This window comes from Anomaloglossus baeobatrachus, chromosome 6 (genome assembly GCF_048569485.1).
Source record: "Anomaloglossus baeobatrachus isolate aAnoBae1 chromosome 6, aAnoBae1.hap1, whole genome shotgun sequence".
In the NCBI taxonomy this organism is placed as follows: domain Eukaryota; kingdom Metazoa; phylum Chordata; class Amphibia; order Anura; family Aromobatidae; genus Anomaloglossus; species Anomaloglossus baeobatrachus.
In genome coordinates this window covers 560,593,264-560,613,263 of record NC_134358.1, presented here as the reverse complement: position 1 = coordinate 560,613,263, position 20,000 = coordinate 560,593,264, and the positions used below count along the sequence as shown (strand labels likewise).

At 42.3% G+C, this 20,000-nt stretch overlaps 1 protein-coding gene across 2 annotated transcripts in view; it reads left to right on the top strand.

Moving 5' to 3' along the window:
• Positions 1–20,000, top strand: part of MEOX2 (mesenchyme homeobox 2) — a 125,303-nt gene that overhangs the window by 87,164 nt on the left and 18,139 nt on the right. For both annotated transcript variants that reach the window (XM_075315725.1, XM_075315726.1), the window contains exon 2: positions 9,782–9,954. In XM_075315725.1, the coding sequence (XP_075171840.1) occupies positions 9,782–9,954 (173 nt within the window). The remainder of the gene's footprint in view (positions 1–9,781; positions 9,955–20,000) is intronic.

The window sequence follows — 20,000 nt, the reverse complement described above, 5'->3', positions numbered from 1 at the left end:
AACATTATTTATATGTAGCCGATCCCAATATACAGGCATTGTATAATCCGTTGTTATCCATATGATCATTAGTCCATAAGCCTCCTCTTGTCCCGACGTTTCCATTATAAGGCGATACAAGCAGCCATGACTGAAACAAACAATAAATTTAAAAATATGTTTAAGAATCATTAAAACGGCACATGATAAGCAGTCATGAAAAGCCCCCTAAAAACAAATCCAATGCAGACCATGAGCTAGAAACCTAATCACACCAAAAATGGTTTAAAGCTAATCATATCATTGAGGCCTTTAGGTTTTATTGTATCTAAGGTTATGATCCATTTAGCTTCCTTCCTATAAATGGCATTTTTGAAATCACCCCCTCGCGCACCAAGATAAATTTTGTCAATCCCTCTAAATCTAAGTAGGCGCCAATTGCAGTCATGCCGCTCTTTGAAATGTTTGGGAATATTTTTCAGTAACATAATCTCTTCGGACTTTGTTATTTTGGCCGCATTTCTCACATCCCGGATATGCTCCAGGATGCGGACCCGGAACTCCCGGGTCGTCAGGCCCACATAAATGAGGCCGCAGGGACAAGTTGCCCAATAGATAACGCCAGAGGAACGACAATTAATATAATGTAAGATCTTATATCTATTTGTATGGGATGAATCCCAAAATTCCTCTGCTCGATCCATTTGTGGGCAAGCCCCACAATCCCCACAAGAACGTGAGCCCCATCTAGGACCTCTACTTATCCCAAACACATTTCCACTTTTCGGGATATAGTGACTTTTGACAATCTGATCTTTTAACGTTTTAGACCTCTTTGGTGTCACCGCAGGTCTGGGGGTAAGTATATGAGACAGGTCACTATCAGAAAGTAGCACAGACCAATATTTCCCAATGATAGCAGTCATCTCCCTCCACTGTGCGTGGTAGGGCGTGATGAAACGAACTGTATCATCATTTCTTTTCGGGCGGATGTTTAGCAGGGCATCACGTGGGGTATTTCTAGCTCGAATATATCCATCCTGTATGATTTTATCCTTATAATGCCTCGCTCTAAAGCGTCTTTTTAGATCTACAGATTGTTGCTCAAAGGATTTATCATCAGAGCAAACCCGTCGGGCCCGCAAAAATTGCCCAGTTGGTATAGCGCTAATCACCTTAGTCGGATGTGATGATCGGGCACTTAGAAGTGAATTCACTGCCGTGGTTTTTCGAAAAATATCGGTGCATAGTGTTCCATCCGTCCCTTTTGAAACTCGTACGTCCAGATATTCAATTTTTTCATCGCTGTAAACATAGGTAAGTTTAATGTTATTTGTGTTGACATTAAGTCCCTGCATGAATGCATCCAGCTGATCGATGTCCCCCTGCCATATCAAAAAAATATCATCGATGAAGCGCAGCCACATGTGGACTGCGCCCATCTCAGATGTTGGAAGATTCAGGGACCGTTCCCAAAAACCAAGAAAGAGGTTTGCGTATGAGGGCGCACAAGACGCCCCCATCGCAACTCCCCTCTCCTGGAGATAGAACCGGTCCCTGAAAAGAAAAAAATTATGAAATAAAACAAATCTCAATAAAAGCAGGAGGAGATCGATCAGCTGGACACTCAAATCAGTGGATCGTAAGAAAAAGTCAACAGCAGCAATACCATCTTCATGGGCTATAGACGTGTACAAAGACTCCACGTCAGCTGTTACCATGATGATATTAGCCTCAAACGTAATGCCCTCCAGACGATTCAGAAACTCCGTGGAATCCCGAATATATGAGGGAAGGGCAGTAACCAACGGTTGCAAATAATAGTCTAGGAACCTGGAAATAGGCTCACATAGACTGCCATTCCCAGACACAATTGGTCTACCTGGTGGACAATCAATGTTTTTATGCACCTTGGGCAGGAAATATATAGTCGGGATGACTGGATGTTCCACCAAAAGTCCCTCAAAGACAGACTTAGGTATGATGTTTCTCTCAAAGGCCAGAAACAGTAAATCATGCAACTCATTTTTATATTGGACTAAAGGACTTGACTGCAACCTGGTATAACAGGAGGTATCATTGAGCTGGCGGAATGCCTCTGCTTCATATTTGTCACTAGACCAGAGAACTATATTGCCCCCCTTGTCGGCCTGCTTGATTACCACATCATTCATATTCTTGAGCTCTTTAAGCGCCAATCGTTGTTTATAGTTCAGGTTATCATGGGTGCGTTTACGTGGCAAACACCTAAACTCTTGCATCACTAATTTAGTGAATAATTCAATTGTCGGACAGGTCGACAAAGGGGGGAACACAGTGGATCTCTTTTTAATAAAAGCAGGAAAGATGGATGGGCTATCATTCTCCTGCTCAGCCAGTAGCGACTCCAATGTCCTCGCTGCTTCCAAATCAGCTCAATGATACCTCCTGTTATACCAGGTTGCAGTCAAGTCCTTTAGTCCAATATAAAAATGAGTTGCATGATTTACTGTTTCTGGCCTTTGAGAGAAACATCATACCTAAGTCTGTCTTTGAGGGACTTTTGGTGGAACATCCAGTCATCCCGACTATATATTTCCTGCCCAAGGTGCATAAAAACATTGATTGTCCACCAGGTAGACCAATTGTGTCTGGGAATGGCAGTCTATGTGAGCCTATTTCCAGGTTCCTAGACTATTATTTGCAACCGTTGGTTACTGCCCTTCCCTCATATATTCGGGATTCCACGGAGTTTCTGAATCGTCTGGAGGGCATTACGTTTGAGGCTAATATCATCATGGTAACAGCTGACGTGGAGTCTTTGTACACGTCTATAGCCCATGAAGATGGTATTGCTGCTGTTGACTTTTTCTTACGATCCACTGATTTGAGTGTCCAGCTGATCGATCTCCTCCTGCTTTTATTGAGATTTGTTTTATTTCATAATTTTTTTCTTTTCAGGGACCGGTTCTATCTCCAGGAGAGGGGAGTTGCGATGGGGGCGTCTTGTGCGCCCTCATACGCAAACCTCTTTCTTGGTTTTTGGGAACGGTCCCTGAATCTTCCAACATCTGAGATGGGCGCAGTCCACATGTGGCTGCGCTTCATCGATGATATTTTTTTGATATGGCAGGGGGACATCGATCAGCTGGATGCATTCATGCAGGGACTTAATGTCAACACAAATAACATTAAACTTACCTATGTTTACAGCGATGAAAAAATTGAATATCTGGACGTACGAGTTTCAAAAGGGACGGATGGAACACTATGCACCGATATTTTTCGAAAAACCACGGCAGTGAATTCACTTCTAAGTGCCCGATCATCACATCCGACTAAGGTGATTAGCGCTATACCAACTGGGCAATTTTTGCGGGCCCGACGGGTTTGCTCTGATGATAAATCCTTTGAGCAACAATCTGTAGATCTAAAAAGACGCTTTAGAGCGAGGCATTATAAGGATAAAATCATACAGGATGGATATATTCGAGCTAGAAATACCCCACGTGATGCCCTGCTAAACATCCGCCCGAAAAGAAATGATGATACAGTTCGTTTCATCACGCCCTACCACGCACAGTGGAGGGAGATGACTGCTATCATTGGGAAATATTGGTCTGTGCTACTTTCTGATAGTGACCTGTCTCATATACTTACCCCCAGACCTGCGGTGACACCAAAGAGGTCTAAAACGTTAAAAGATCAGATTGTCAAAAGTCACTATATCCCGAAAAGTGGAAATGTGTTTGGGATAAGTAGAGGTCCTAGATGGGGCTCACGTTCTTGTGGGGATTGTGGGGCTTGCCCACAAATGGATCGAGCAGAGGAATTTTGGGATTCATCCCATACAAATAGATATAAGATCTTACATTATATTAATTGTCGTTCCTCTGGCGTTATCTATTGGGCAACTTGTCCCTGCGGCCTCATTTATGTGGGCCTGACGACCCGGGAGTTCCGGGTCCGCATCCTGGAGCATATCCGGGATGTGAGAAATGCGGCCAAAATAACAAAGTCCGAAGAGATTATGTTACTGAAAAATATTCCCAAACATTTCAAAGAGCGGCATGACTGCAATTGGCGCCTACTTAGATTTAGAGGGATTGACAAAATTTATCTTGGTGCGCGAGGGGGTGATTTCAAAAATGCCATTTATAGGAAGGAAGCTAAATGGATCATAACCTTAGATACAATAAAACCTAAAGGCCTCAATGATATGATTAGCTTTAAACCATTTTTGGTGTGATTAGGTTTCTAGCTCATGGTCTGCATTGGATTTGTTTTTAGGGGGCTTTTCATGACTGCTTATCATGTGCCGTTTTAATGATTCTTAAACATATTTTTAAATTTATTGTTTGTTTCAGTCATGGCTGCTTGTATCGCCTTATAATGGAAACGTCGGGACAAGAGGAGGCTTATGGACTAATGATCATATGGATAACAACGGATTATACAATGCCTGTATATTGGGATCGGCTACATATAAATAATGTTTAACGTATGGTTGATATTGTTATCCCGGATATACTACTGCCCTTCTGTTTGCCCCATCTAAATATGGTGGATTTGGCGCCATCCTGTGCGCGCATGGAGCTCTGATTTCTCCTCCCCTCTGTGTCCGGTGATCACATGGATGCGGGGATGCGCGCATGCGCAGACCCGCTTCCTGAACGCCGGACGCACTGGTGGATGGGCATCGGATCTTCAGGGCGCGCCGCGATAGGATGGTGAGTAATGTTCCCTCACAATATAAGCAGCCCTGACTGTCACTCCTGCACCTCACCGATGAAGCTGGTGGCGAAACGCGTCTGAGGTGCAGGGCGGCGTGTCAGGCAGGCTACCACGTTTTTTCCTGGTGGGCTATTATACCTCCCCGGTTTAACCCTTGTTACACTATGGATGATCTTGCTGGCCATACGAATGAATGGTTCTGATGGGCTACTGCATCATTCATTACATGTGCCTCTATCTATTGGTAGCTCTCTGACAAGCATGTCTATTTCAGGTCAAGTGTGGAGTTTAATCATGATGTATTCAGCCGTTCATTATCTTGCCTACTATATATGAACTTGGATCTTATAAATTTTCTATATACTCCTGTCTTGTGTCAGGTCCTCTGTGACCACTGTACGTGTCTGTCTAGGTTGCCCATTTGCTGCCTTATTATCATTATAACTGGGTGTGTATTATCATGCTTACATTATATGAAATTTAACTATATACACTATCTGTTATACTCATGCCCTGCAAGGCTTCCTGATCTTTGTGGTCTGTTTTATTCTGACATGCTGCCCTGACTGTCAGCACTTGGTTTTATGCACATTGCACTTTGTGTTGCACTTTTTTGTATCCCTTGTAATATATGAATAAATTTTTCAAAATCTTACAATATTGTCTGTTCATAAGTGAGCATAATTTTTATATATGGAGGTCAATATAGGTTTCTTAACTATTTATCAAGTTGGCAATTCAATGTTGACAGCTGAAATGTCGTCACTTTTTGTTGTAATTTTTGCAGCAAGTGAAGTCGTATCGTTTGTGACTTTTGTTTTAGCTTTCCAGAAATTAATGATGACAGGAGAAAGATTAAAACAAAAACATTTTTTTTTTAAATTTGGTCTTGGAGCCACCCCCTAGAAGACGCCGCCCTGGGCACTGGACCTCCAGTGTCTAGTGGCAAATATGGCCCTGGATGGTCCGACTCTTACTTTTTTAAGTCTTTTTTCCCATAAATTACAAAGTAACTATTTATCAAGTTGGCAATTCAATGTTGGTGGCCAAAATGTCAGCACTTTTTGCAGCAAAAAAATAACACCCAAATGCTAAAAAATGAATAATGCATGTTTGTAAATAAAAAGAAATGAGTGTATTTTGTTAAAGGGATTTTATATATTATTAGAAAACCATGGCTACTTTTTTCCAAAAATTGTGTCAGCTATCCACAGGTTGTTTGTGGTATTGCAGCTCAGTTCTATTCCCTCTTACACAGTTTCTAATTTTACGCAACTCCTTTAAAAGTGCGTGGGACGGTGTTTTTTGGGAAAATCCTTTAATGCAAAGTGGGAAGAAATTATGGCCAAAGTCAGAGATAGGGGATGGATAGGTCATTACCTACCGTATATTAACAATCAAGTTCGCTAATCTATTCCTGTGCCTAAGTAGTCTGGACTGGGCAGTGTTTTTTGGAACGTCCCCTATACACCTGACCTAAAAGTTTGCATTACGATTCATATATTTAAGAATTGTTTCAGTACTAACTTAGCAATTATAATTAATGCCTTCGAATCCTATTGTTGCCAGATTAAATGTTTTTTGTTTTTTCTAAGAAAATATAAAAGGAAAAATGTTGCTAAATTTTTGCAACAGGATGATAGGAAGAATATTACTTATTACTCACTAATTTGAAAAATAATAATAAAAAATTATTGTAAAACAAAATAAGGATTAAAGAAATTGTCTAGTGGATAATTTTTTTTTTTTTTAAAGAGCTCATTCCGGCAAAAATAAAAAAATGAAAATGAAAAAAGAAAGGAAAAACAAAGTAGTGACACTCTTCCTTTTCTTATCCCATACACCTGCCATTCTGATGCTTACTTAGTAGGAAATGCTCTCTTTTTATTTTCTTTTCACATGGAAAGACATAATAAGAAAAAATATTTTTTGTCCCCCATTTTATTCAAATTTAAAGGGTTTTTCTTGACTTTTTGCATGAATGGTATCAGCTACAATATGTAAATACAAGTACTTTTGCAATTTCCTGCTTATTAAAATTTGCAACCGTTCTTGAGATATTAACAATTTTCTTTTGTTTACATGTTGTTGCCTAGGAGACCGACCACCACTGTCATCTAGGTTGTAAGCACTTTGCTGATGCTAGCCGGTATTAGGAGGTAACAGTGCTCTCCAATCCTGGTCAACTTCAAAACAGTGGTTACAAGCGCAAAGGAAAAAAGTTTGCAAGCATTGCATAGGTTCTGCTGTCTAGTAGCGGTGGTCAGTCTCCAAGGAAATGAGCTATAAACAAAAGAAAAGTGTTAATATCTCAAGAACGTCTGAAAATTTTAACAAACAGTAAATTGCAATAATGCTTGAATTTACAAGCACTATCTGACAATACCCATTTATAAAATTTGGAAATAACCCTTTAAATCACCTATTTTTAGTAGTTTATATTGCTAAATTTTTTAGAATAATTTACTTTATATAAGCTGCTAAAAGGAGTGGGGTCAGGGAAGTGACAACTGTGGAGAACACATTTTAGAAGTAGAAATAAAGTTGTAAGAGTTTAATCAAATGACCTCAGTGGTACATAGAGGTACATGGAGTACATACGAAAATTGCTCTGTGTAAACATGCAGTTCACTGAGGTACAAAAGGTTCCATTAGATAATATTACCATAGCATTAGGGTACTGCCAGTATTACATTTGTTTGCATGATGCCGAAAATACCCAAGATTGACAGATGTGAAGAGACAAGAGAGGGAGAAGGGCACAGATACGTCTCGTAGACTATTCTCTAGATGTGTGACTGACGGCAGCTGACAATAGTTTCAGCTTGTCTCATTTAAGGAGCAAAAACTGCTAATCAAAGAAATGAAGATACTTGACATAATTGCCAATCTACTCAAAATGTCTGTAAAACTCTCAGAAAAAGTTGTCTAGTCTCTTGAGTGCTGTATAGACCTACCATAACCACCAGAAGTATCAGCACGCCTGGGCAAACATCTCTTGAGTATGGCACCGATCTCTATCGTCATCAGACTTATTGGGGAGGTTAGGGTTGGCCTTCATGGAACCAAAAAAATAACCCAAGTTCTCCCCCTTGTTTCCCTCCTTGGATGCCTTGGTTGAGGTGCCAGCATCTTGGTCTATACCTTAATTTTATCCCAAAGGCTCCTGATCGAGTTTCCCCTTTTTTAGTGCTTCTGCCTCAGTTCCCCTTTCTCTAGTGCCCTTGTTCAGAGTGTCCAATACACTTTAGTGCTTCTGCTCCAAGAACCCACCTCTAAGTGGGCCTGATCCAGGTGCTTTGCCTCGATTTTGATACATTTGGTCTGTGTTCCTCTACTGTATGTCAAGTGTGCCCTACAGTACCCCTGCTGTAGGTCAAGTGTGCCTTACAGTGCGTCTGCTGTAAGTCATGTGTGCACTACAGTGACCCTGCTGTAGATCAAGTGTGCCCCACAGTGCCCCTGCTGTAGGTCAGGTGTGCCTTACAGTGCCTCTGCTGTAAGTCATGTGTGCACTACAGTGGCCCTGCTGTAGATCAAGTGTGCCCCCAGTGTCATTTCTTTAGGTTAAGTTCCCCACACAATGCTTCTGCTTTCCACCAAATTCCACCCAATGCCCTTGCTTTAGGTAAAGTGCTCCCAACAGTGTCCCTGCTTTAGGTTGTGTCTCCCACAGCACTCCTGCATTATGTCAAGTGCCCCTGGTTTAGATCAAGTGCCCCTAACAGCACCCCTGCTTCAGGTCACATGTGCCCCATAGTGCCCCATCTTTAAGTCAAGTGTCCTGCACAGTGCCTCTACTTTAGGTCAAGTGTCCCCTACAGCACCCGTGCTTTAGGTCAAATGCCCCACAGTGTTCTTAATTCAGATTAATTTCCTCCCACAGTGCCCCTGCTGTAGGTCAAATGTGCCTCCCAGTGCCCTTGATTTAGGTTAGGTTCCCCACACAATGCTTCTGCTTTCCTGTATATTAAATGCCCCCCAACAATGTCCATGCTTTAGGTAAAGTGGCCCAACAGTGCCCCTGCTTTAGGTCAAATGTCCCCCACAGCGCCACTGCTTTAGGTCATGTGCCCCCCACAGTACCCCTGCTTTAGGTCAAGTGTCCCCCACAGTACCCCTGCTTTAGGTCAAGACAGTGTTCTTGCTTCAAGTCAATTTCCTCCCACACTGTCCCTGCTTCAAGTCAATGCCCCCTCAGTGCCCTTGCTTCAGGTCAAGTACCTCTCACGGAGCCCCTAATTTAGGTTGTGTCCACCACAGTGTTCTTGCTTCAAGCCAATTTTCTACCAAACAGTCCCTGCTTCAGGTCAGTGTCCCTACAGTATCCTTGGTTTAGGTCATGTTCCACACACAATGCTTCTGCATTCCTGTATATCAAATGCCCCCCAACAATGCCCTTGCTTTAGGTAAAGTGGCCACACCAGTGCCCCTGCTTTAGGTCATATGTCCCCCACAGCGCCACTGCTTTAGGTCAAGTGCCCGCCACAGTAACCCTGCTTTCAAGTACCTACAAGTACCTGCTTTCAAGTACCTACAAGTACTACAAGGTCAAGTACCTACTACGGTGACCCTAATTTAGGTCAAGTGCTCCCAAAAATGCCCTTGCCTCAGTTCATGTTACCGTACTCCAGGTATTTCCTTTTTTATGCGCTTCAGGGGTGTGAGCTGCAAAAAAAGGGTGATGATGTAGAAAATGGATGTGGGCTGTAAAAAGAGTGACTGGGTTATGCACAAAAATTTCTCTTGGCTAGTTATGCCAGTACGCGCTCCAAATTTCCGTGAAAACAACATACAAAAGTTGGGATGGACATTAATTCGGCAGCAGGTGGAGTTGTATTACTCGGTGGGAGAAGCACATCACGTTTTATTTTTACACTGATATAATGTGTATTTCTCTGGTCAGAGTTTTATAGTTTTGCTTGGATATTACACATATGTTTGCAATAAAGAAAAGAAAAATGCTACGACGCACTAACCAAAAAACAACATAAAACATCCAGATAATAATACAATGCATGGTTTTTATTTAATTTTAAATTTTAAAAAATGTAAGAAGTTGAACTATTATTTTTTGTTATTTCTGCAGATTCCCAGGAAGGAAGTTACAAATCTGATGTAAATAGCAAACCCCGGAAAGAAAGAACGGCATTCACGAAAGAGCAAATCCGAGAGTTGGAGGCAGAATTCGCTCATCACAACTACCTGACCCGGTTGAGACGATATGAAATAGCTGTAAACCTGGATCTTACAGAAAGACAGGTACTCTACATAAGAAGGCTTTATGCGGCTTGGAATGGGTGGAATATAGCATAACTACAGCACTGTGGGGTTAATATGTGAAAAAGTTAAGGTAGAAAAAGCCCAAGAGGCAGCAATAACTTAAAGGTGACCTGGCAATTGCCATAAATATCTATTTTTTCCACCTGGTGTAAACGCCGCTGTTCTCCTGAATCCGGCGCTGTTTTTCTTTTGTTTCTACTCCTCTCCATTCCTGAGATATGGCCTTTTATTCCCTATAAGAAAATTTAATCCTGTTAGACAAGTGGGTGTGTTCATCATCTATTTTATGGGAGTTTTCTTGAGGACCACACCCAGTTGACTAACAAGACTTGATTCATATACAGCGAAGATGAGGCCATATCTCAGGAACGGAGAGGCCCAGAAAGAAAAGAAAAACATCGCCGGATTCAGGAGAATATCAGCATTTACACTACGATAAAAAAATTACATATTTATGACAATGGATAGGTCCTGTTTCAAGGGATTGTCCATTAAAGACAATCCTTTTCATATGAAAGGTCTCATGATGGTGAAAGATGACTTATGTCATCAACTGTGATTCCCATGGGTAGAAAGAGGCAATCATTGAGTCTTACCATAATGATACGCCTCTTATTGAAGTGAGAGTGTTCTAATAAGGATGACTTTGACTAATTGCCTGTAAACCTTTTCACGTCATGTTTCATGGCAGCCTGTACAACGGCAAAATACTGTCTAGTACAGAGAGACCTGTGTTCTGCTGACAGTATAGTGCCCAAAGTCCATACCCTCAGGTATGATGGAAAAGACTATTTCAAGTTCATATAGTTCAATACATCATAAGGGGAGGTTGCAAAGCCCTGGAGCAACTTTCTTATATTGAAAGGACCGCCTATGTTACAGATATTATTTGCAAATAATTGGGCATTGTGAGTAAGAAGTAAAAGTTATCCCAGTTAAGACCTCCAAACCTCTCTGTCTTCAGTGCGTCGTCTCTCACTCGAGAGCTCATTTTCTCTCTTACAACAGCTCGCTCTCTCTACATTTACTCTCTCAGCAGTTTATTATCTCTCCCTCTCTCTCGAAAGTTCATTCTCTCTCTCTTTACAGTTCATTTTATGTTTAAAGTTCACTTTTTCTCCTTTGACAATTCATTCTCTCCCTCCACAGTTCATTCTCTCCCTCCACAGTTCATTCTCTCCCTCCACAGTTCATTCTCTCCCTCCACAGTTCATTCTCTCCCTCCGCAGTTCATTCTCTCCCTCCGCAGTTCATTCTCTCTCTCCGCAGTTCATTCTCTCTCTCCATAGTTCATTCTCTCCCTCCACAGTTCATTCTTTCCCTCCACAGTTCATTCTCTCTCCACAGTTCATTCTTTCCCTCCACAGTTCATTCTCTCTCCATAGTTCATTCTCTCTCTCCACAGTTCATTCTCTCCCTCCACAGTTCATTCTCTCTCTCTCCACAGTTCATTCTCTCTCTCCACAGTTCATTCTCTCCCTCCACAGTTCATTCTCTCTCCACAGTTCATTCTCTCTCTCCACAGTTCATTCTCTCTCTCCACAGTTCATTCTCTCTCCACAGTTCATTCTCTCTCCACAGTTCATTCTCTCTCCACAGTTCATTCTCTCTCTCCACAGTTCATTCTCTCTCTCCACAGTTCATTATCTCTCTCCACAGTTCATTCTCTCTCCACAGTTCATTCTCTCTTCACAGTTCATTCTCTCTCCACAGTTCATTCTCTCTCTCCACAGTTCATTCTCTCCCTCCACAGTTCATTCTCTCCCTCCACAGTTCATTCTCTCTCTCTCCACAGTTCATTCTCTCTCTCCACAGTTCATTCTCTCCCTCCACAGTTCATTCTCTCCCTCCACAGTTCATTCTCTCCCTCCACAGTTCATTCTCTCTCTCTCCACAGTTCATTCTCTCTCTCCACAGTTCATTCTCTCCCTCCACAGTTCATTCTCTCCCTCCACAGTTCATTCTCTCCCTCCACAGTTCATTCTCTCTCTCTCCACAGTTCATTCTCTCCCTCCACAGTTCCCTCTCTTTCTTATCAATTAATTCTCTGACTCTATCTACAGTTCATTCTACCCCTTGACAGTTCAGTGTCTCTTTCACCAGCTCATTTCTCTTTCTCTCTCAATTGTTCATTCTCTCTCTCTCTCTCACACACACTCTCCCCCTCTCCCACTCCCCCTCTCCCTCTCTAACATTCTCACTCTCTCTCTCACTCTCCCTCTCTCTCACACACACTCCATCTCTCTCACACACTCTCCCTTCTCTCACACACTCTCCCCCTCTCTCTCACACACTCTCCCTCACACACTCTCCCTTCTCTCTCACACACTCTCCCTTCTCTCACACACACTCTCCCTCTCTCTCACACACTCTCCCCTTCTCTCTCACACACTCTCCCCCTCTCTCTCACACACTCTCCCCCTCTCTCTCACACACTCTCCCCCTCTCTCTCACACACTCTCCCCCTCTCTCTCACACACTCTCCCTCTCTCTCACACACTCTCCCTCTCTCACACACTCTCCCCTCTCTCTCACACACTCTCCCTCTCTCTCACACACTCTCCCTCTCTCACACACTCTCCCTTCTCTCTCTCACACACTCTCCCTCTCTCTCACACACTCTCCCCCTCTCTCTCACACTCTCCCTCTTTCTACCACACTCTCCCCCTCTATCTCACACACTCTCCCTCTCTCACACACTCTCCCCTCTCTCTCACACACTCTCCCTCTCTCACACACTCTCCCCTCTCTCTCACACACTCTCCCTCTCTCTCACACACTCTCCCCTCTCTCTCACACACTCTCCCCCTCTCTCACACACTCTCCCTCTCTCTCACACACTCTCCCCTCTCTCTCACACACTCTCCCCCTCTCTCTCACACACTCTCCCTCTCTCACACACTCTCCATCTCTCTCACACACTCTCCCCCTCTCTCTCACACACTCTCCCTCTCTCTCACACACTCTCCCCTCTCTCTCACACACTCTCCCCTCTCTCTCACACACTCTCCATCTCTCTCACACACTCTCCCCCTCTCTCTCACACACTCTCCCTCTCTCACACACTCTCCCTCTCTCTCACACACTCTCCCCTCTCTCTCACACACTCTCCCTCTCTCTCACACACTCTCCCCTCTCTCTCACACACTCTCCCCTCTCTCTCACACACTCTCCCCTCTCTCTCACACACTCTCCATCTCTCTCACACACTCTCCCCCTCTCTCTCACACACTCTCCCTCTCTCACACACTCTCCCTCTCTCTCACACACTCTCCCCTCTCTCTCACACACTCTCCCCCTCTCTCTCACACACTCTCCCTCTCTCACACACTCTCCCTCTCTCTCACACACTCTCCCCTCTCTCTCACACACTCTCCCTCTCTCTCACACACTCTCCCCTCTCTCTCACACACTCTCCCCTCTCTCTCACACACTCTCCCCTCTCTCTCACACACTCTCCCCTCTCTCTCACACACTCTCCCCTCTCTCTCACACACTCTCCCCTCTCTCTCACACACTCTCCCTCTCTCTCTCTCTCTCACACACACACTCTCCCCTCTCTCTCATACACTCTCTCTCTCTCTCTCACACACTCTCCCCCTCTCTCTCACACACTCTCCCTCTCTCTCTCTCTCACGCACTCTCCCCCTCTCTCTCACACACTCTCCCCTCTCTCTCACACACTCTCTCCCTCTCTCTCTGTCTCTCTCTCTCTCTCTCACACACTCTCCCCCTCTCTCTCACACACTCTCCCCCTCTCTCTCCCACTCTCCACTTCATTAATTTTTAATTAGACCAATGTAATACATTATTTCACCTGCAGAGGCGCTGCTGGGAAATCAAACACTTGCTGGCAAGTTTGTCCAAAGAAGAGAGCTAGTTGATCAGTGACCCAGGAACCGACCATCTGTGGTTCAGGTTATTCTCAGGGTTGGTCCAATGTGGACAATCCCTTTAAGGGCCATATTGTAAGCAGTGGCCAAAGGATAGGCACTTCGCTATTATTGCAAGGATTTTTTTTGGCATTTTCTGTGTTTTGCCTGTAGTGTATGGTGAGAAGTCTCATTGTATTGCCCTGACTATGGGCATCACATTCGTTACGGAAAGGGCAATTCTAAACTTATTATATTTGTAAATCGCTTATAGGGCAATTCCTAAATTAGATACAAAAGTAGGATCCAAATCAGACGAGGTTTTTCTATTGTATCTTATACTTGACCAGAAATGCACCATGTTCAATGTGCAAATTATTAGCCACAAATGTGGAGCAGATGACCAAGACGGCAAAACATCAGTAAACCAATATATTTCTATGAGCGCATGTCAGGTGCCAAGGAAATAGGGAGTTTCCGCAACCCATCAAAAGTGTAGAAAGCAAATGTTTTCAATCCTCCACATAATTTATGTCTGCAGTATGTAGCTTTCTATGATATATATGTGCGCCTCGCTATATATCTCCCTGCATACAGATACAAAGTATCACACAGATGTTGCAAATATTTCAGGTTGGAATTTAAGCAAACGCTGATTCTGAAGACTTTATTATGATAATATTCAGAATAGACTTTACTATATTAAGTAATGATAAGGATTAAAAAAAAGAAAAGAAATAGAACTACTGCGATATTCAACACCAGCATCTAAGAAACAAGTCCCAGCCGCTCCACGGCCATAAAGTTACAGAGGACGGGACATTCACTGAGAGCTGGAAACGCGATAGCCCATTTATATTCCATACTTACAGTGCTGGCCAAAAGTATTGGCACCCCTGCAATTCTGTCAGAGAATACTCAGTTTCTTCCTGAAAATGATTGAAATCACAAATTCTTTGGTATTATCTTCATTTAATTTGTCTTCAATGAAAAAAAAATAAAAAAAATTGTCATAAAGGCAAATTTCATATAATTCCACACCAAACATAAAAAAGGGGTGGACAGAAGTATTGGCGCTGTTTGAAAAATCCTGTGATGCTTCTGTAATTTGTGTAATTAACAGCGCCTGTAACTTACCTGTGGCACCTAACAGGTGTTGGCAATAATAAATCACACTTGCAGCAGGTGACATGGAGTAAAGTTGCCTCCACCTCTGTCCTGTGTCCTTGTGTGCACCACATTGAGCATGGAGGAAAGAAAGAAGACCAAAGAACTGTCTGAGGACTTGAGACTCCAAATTGTGAGGAAGCATGAGCAATCTCAAGGCTACAAGTCCATCTCCAAAGACCTGACAGTTCCTGTGTCTACGGTGCGCAGTGTCATCAAGAAGTGTAAAGCCCATGGCACTGTGGTAACCTCCCTAGATGTGGAAGGAAAAGAAAAACTGACGAGAGATTTCAACGCAAGATTGTGCGGATGGTGGATAAAGAACCTCGACTAACATCCAAACAAGTTCAAGCTGCCCTGCAGTCCGAGGGTACACAACGGTGTCAACCCGTACTATCCGTCGGCGTCTGAATGAAAAGGGACTGTATGGTAGGATACCCAGGAAGACCCCACTTCTTACCCCGAAACATAAAAAAGCCAGGCTGGAGTTTGCCAAAACTTACCTGAGAAAGCCTAAAACGTTTTGTAAGAATGTTCTCTGGTCAGATGAGACAAAAGTAGAGCTTTTTGGGAAAAGCCATCAACATAGAGTTTACAGGAAAAGAAAGAGGCATTCAAAGAAAAGAACACGGTCCCTACAGTCAAACATGGAGGAGGTTCCCTGATGTTTTGGGGTTGCTTTGCTGCCTCTGGCACTGGACTGCTTGACCGTGTGCATGGCATTATGAAGTCTGAAGACTACCAACAAATGTTGCAGCATAATGTAGGGCCCAGTGTGAGAAAGCTGGGTCTCTCTCAGAGGTCATGGGTCTTCCAGCAGGACAATGACCCAAAACACACTTCAAAAAGCACTAAAAAATGGTTTGAGAGAAAGCACTGGAGACTACTAAAGTGGCCAGCAATGAGTCCAGACCTGAACCCCATAGAACACCTGTGGAGAGATCTCACAATGGCAGTTTGGAGAAGGCACCTTCAAATCTCAGGGACCTGGAGCAGTTTGCCAAAGAAGAATGGCCTAAAATTCCAGCCGAGCATTGTAAGAAACTCATTGATGGAACCGGAAGCGGTTGTGCGCAGTTATTTTGACTAAAGGTTGTGCAACCAAGTATTAGGCTAAGGGTGCCAATACTTTTGTCTGGCACATTTTTGGAGTTTAGTGTGAAATGACCAATGATTTGATTTTTGTTTCATTCTCTTTTGTGTTTTTTCATTGCAAGCAAAATAAATGAAGATAATAATACCAAAGAATTTGTGATTGCAATCATTTTCAGGAAGAAACTGAGTATTATCTGACAGAATTGCCGGGGTGCCAATACTTTTGGCCAGCACTGTATCATGTGTCCTCTCATATAAGATCCAAAGCGTCCAGTCAATAATAAAAAAATTAATTAGACGATATAATACTGCTCCCTATGTACAAGAATATAACTACTATAATACTGCCCCCTATGTACAAGAATATAACTACTATAATACTGCCCCTATGTACAAGAATATAACTACTATAATACAGTCCCTATGTACAAGAATATAACTACTATAATACTGCCCCCTATATACAAGAATATAACTACTATAATACTGCCCCTATGTACAAGAATATAACTACTATAATACTGCCCCTATGTACAAGAATATAACTACTATAATACTGCCCCTATGTACAAGAATATAACTACTATAATACTGCCCCTATGTAGAAGAATATAACTACTATAATACTGCCCCTATGTACAAGAATATAACTACTATAATACTGCCCCCTATGTACAAGAATATAACTACTATAATACTGCCCCTATGTACAAGATCATAACTACTATAATACTGCCCCCTATGTACAAGAATATAACTACTATAATACTGCCCCTATGTACAAGGATATAACTACTATAATACTGCCCCTATGTACAAGAATATAACTACTATTATACTGCCCCTATGTAGAAGAATATAACTACTATAATACTGCCCCTATGTACAAGAATATAACTACTATAATACTGCCCCCTATGTACAAGAATATAACTACTATAATACTGCCCCTATGTACAAGATCATAACTACTATAATACTGCCCCCTATGTACAAGAATATAACTACTATAATACTGCCCCTATGTACAAGAATATAACTACTATAATACTGCCCCTATGTACAAGAATATAACTACTATAATACTGCCCCCTATGTACAAGAATATAACTACTATAATACTGCCCCTATGTACAAGAATATACCTACTATAATACTGCCCCCTATGTACAAGAATATAACTACTATAATACTGCCCCTATGGTCAAGAATATAACTACTATAATACTGCCCCTATGTACAAAAATATAACTACTATAATACTGCCCCTATGTACAAGAATATAACTACTATAATACTGCCCCTATGTACAAGAATATAACTACTATAATACTGCCCCTATGTACAAAAATATAACTACTATAATACTGCCCCTATGTACAAGAATATAACTACTATAATACTGCTCCTATGTACAAGAATATAACTACTATAATACTGCCCCTATGTACAAGAATATAACTACTATAATAGTGCCCCCTATGTACAAGAATATAACTACTATAATACTGCCCCTATGTACAAGAATATAACTACTATAATACTGCCCCCTATGTACAAGAATATAACTACTATAATAGTGCTCCTATGTACAAGAATATACAGTATATCACAGTACACGTGCACTCAGCTTTTGTGGTCGGCCATGGTGAGGCCTGTTCTGATTGAATCCTGTCTTGTTATACCGCTGTATGGTCTTGGCCCCCGTGCTGCAGCTCAGTGTCAGGGTGGTAATAATCTTCTTATAGCCTTGGACATATTCATGTAGAGCAACAATTCCTTTTTCAGATCCTCTCATATAAGATCCAAAGCGTCCAGTCAATAATAAAAAATCAATTAGACGATATAATACTGCCCCTATGTACAAGAATATAACTACTATAATACTGCCCCTATGTACAAGAATATAACTACTATAATACTGCCCCTATGTACAAGAATATAACTACTATAATACTGCCCCCTATGTACAAGAATATAACTACTATAATACTGCCCCTATGTACAAGAATATAACTACTATAATACTGCTCCTATGTACAAGAATATAACTACTATAATACTGCCCCCTATGTACAAGAATATAACTACTATAATAGTGCTCCTATGTACAAGAATATACAGTATATCACAGTACACGTGCACTCAGCTTTTGTGGTCGGCCATGGTGAGGCCTGTTCTGATTGAATCCTGTCTTGTTATACCGCTGTATGGTCTTGGCCCCCGTGCTGCAGCTCAGTGTCAGGGTGGTAATAATCTTCTTATAGCCTTGGACATATTCATGTAGAGCAACAATTCCTTTTTCAGATCCTCAGAGAATTCTTTGCTGTGAGGAGCCATGTTCAGCTTCCAGTGACCAGTATGAGAGAGTGTGTGAGCGATAACCCCAAATGTAGCACCCCTGCTCCCCATTCACACCTGAGTCACATGACACTGGGGAAGGGAAAATTGATAATTGGGCACAATTTGGCCACTATCACTTAGCGGTGTACTCACGTTTGTTACCAGTTGTTTAGACATTAATGGCTGTGGGTTGAGATATTTAGAGGACACCAAATTTACACTGTTATACAAGCTGCACACTAACACTGTACATTGTATACAAGCTGCACACTGACACTATACATTGTATACAAGCTGCACACTGACACTGCACATTATATACAAGCTGCACACTGACACTGCACATTATATACAAGCTGCACACTGACACTGCACATTATATACAAGCTGCACATTGACACTGCACATTGTATACAAGCTGCAAACTGAGACTGTACATTGTATACAAGCTGCACACTGACACTGTACATTGTAAACAAGCTGCACCCTGACACTGTACATTGTATGCAAGCTGCACACTGACACTGTACAGTGTATACAAGCTGCACACTGACACTGCACATTATATACAAGCTTCGCACTGACACTGCACATTGTATACAAGCTGCACACTGACAATGTACATTGTATACAAGCTGCGCACTGACACTGCACATTATATACAAGCTGCGCACTGACACTGCACATTGTATACAAGCTGCACACTGACACTGTACATTGTATACAAGATGCACTCTGACACTGTACATTGTATACAAGCTGCGCACTGACACTGCACATTGTATACAAGCTGCAAACTGACACTGTACATTGTATACAAGCTGCGCACTGACACTGCACATTATATACAAGCTGCGCACTGACACTTCACATTGTATACAAGCTGCACACTGACACTGTACATTGTATACAAGCGGCACACTGACACTGCACATTATATACAAGCTTCGCACTGACACTGCACATTGTATACAAGCTGCACACTGACAATGTACATTGTATACAAGCTGCGCACTGACACTGCACATTATATACAAGCTGCGCACTGACACTGCACATTGTATACAAGCTGCACACTGACACTGTACATTGTATACAAGATGCACTCTGACACTGTACATTGTATACAAGCTGCGCACTGACACTGCACATTGTATATAAGCTGCGCACTGACACTGCACATTGTATACAAGCTGCACACTGACACTGCACATTGTATACAAGCTGCATACTGACACTGTACATTGTATACAAGCTGCACAATGGCACTGTACATTGTATACAAGCTGCACACTGGCACTGTACATTGTATACAAGATGCACACTGGCACTGTACATTGTATACAAGCTGCACACTGGCACTGTACATTGTATACAAGCTGCACACTGGCACTGTACATTGTATACAAGCTGCACACTGGCACTGTACATTGTATCACGGGGTCAGATCTGCGGTGTTGTCCCATGTAAAGATATAATAAAAAAATTTACAAAAATGTGAGGGGTGTACTCACTTTTGGGATATACTGTAACTACTATAATACTGCC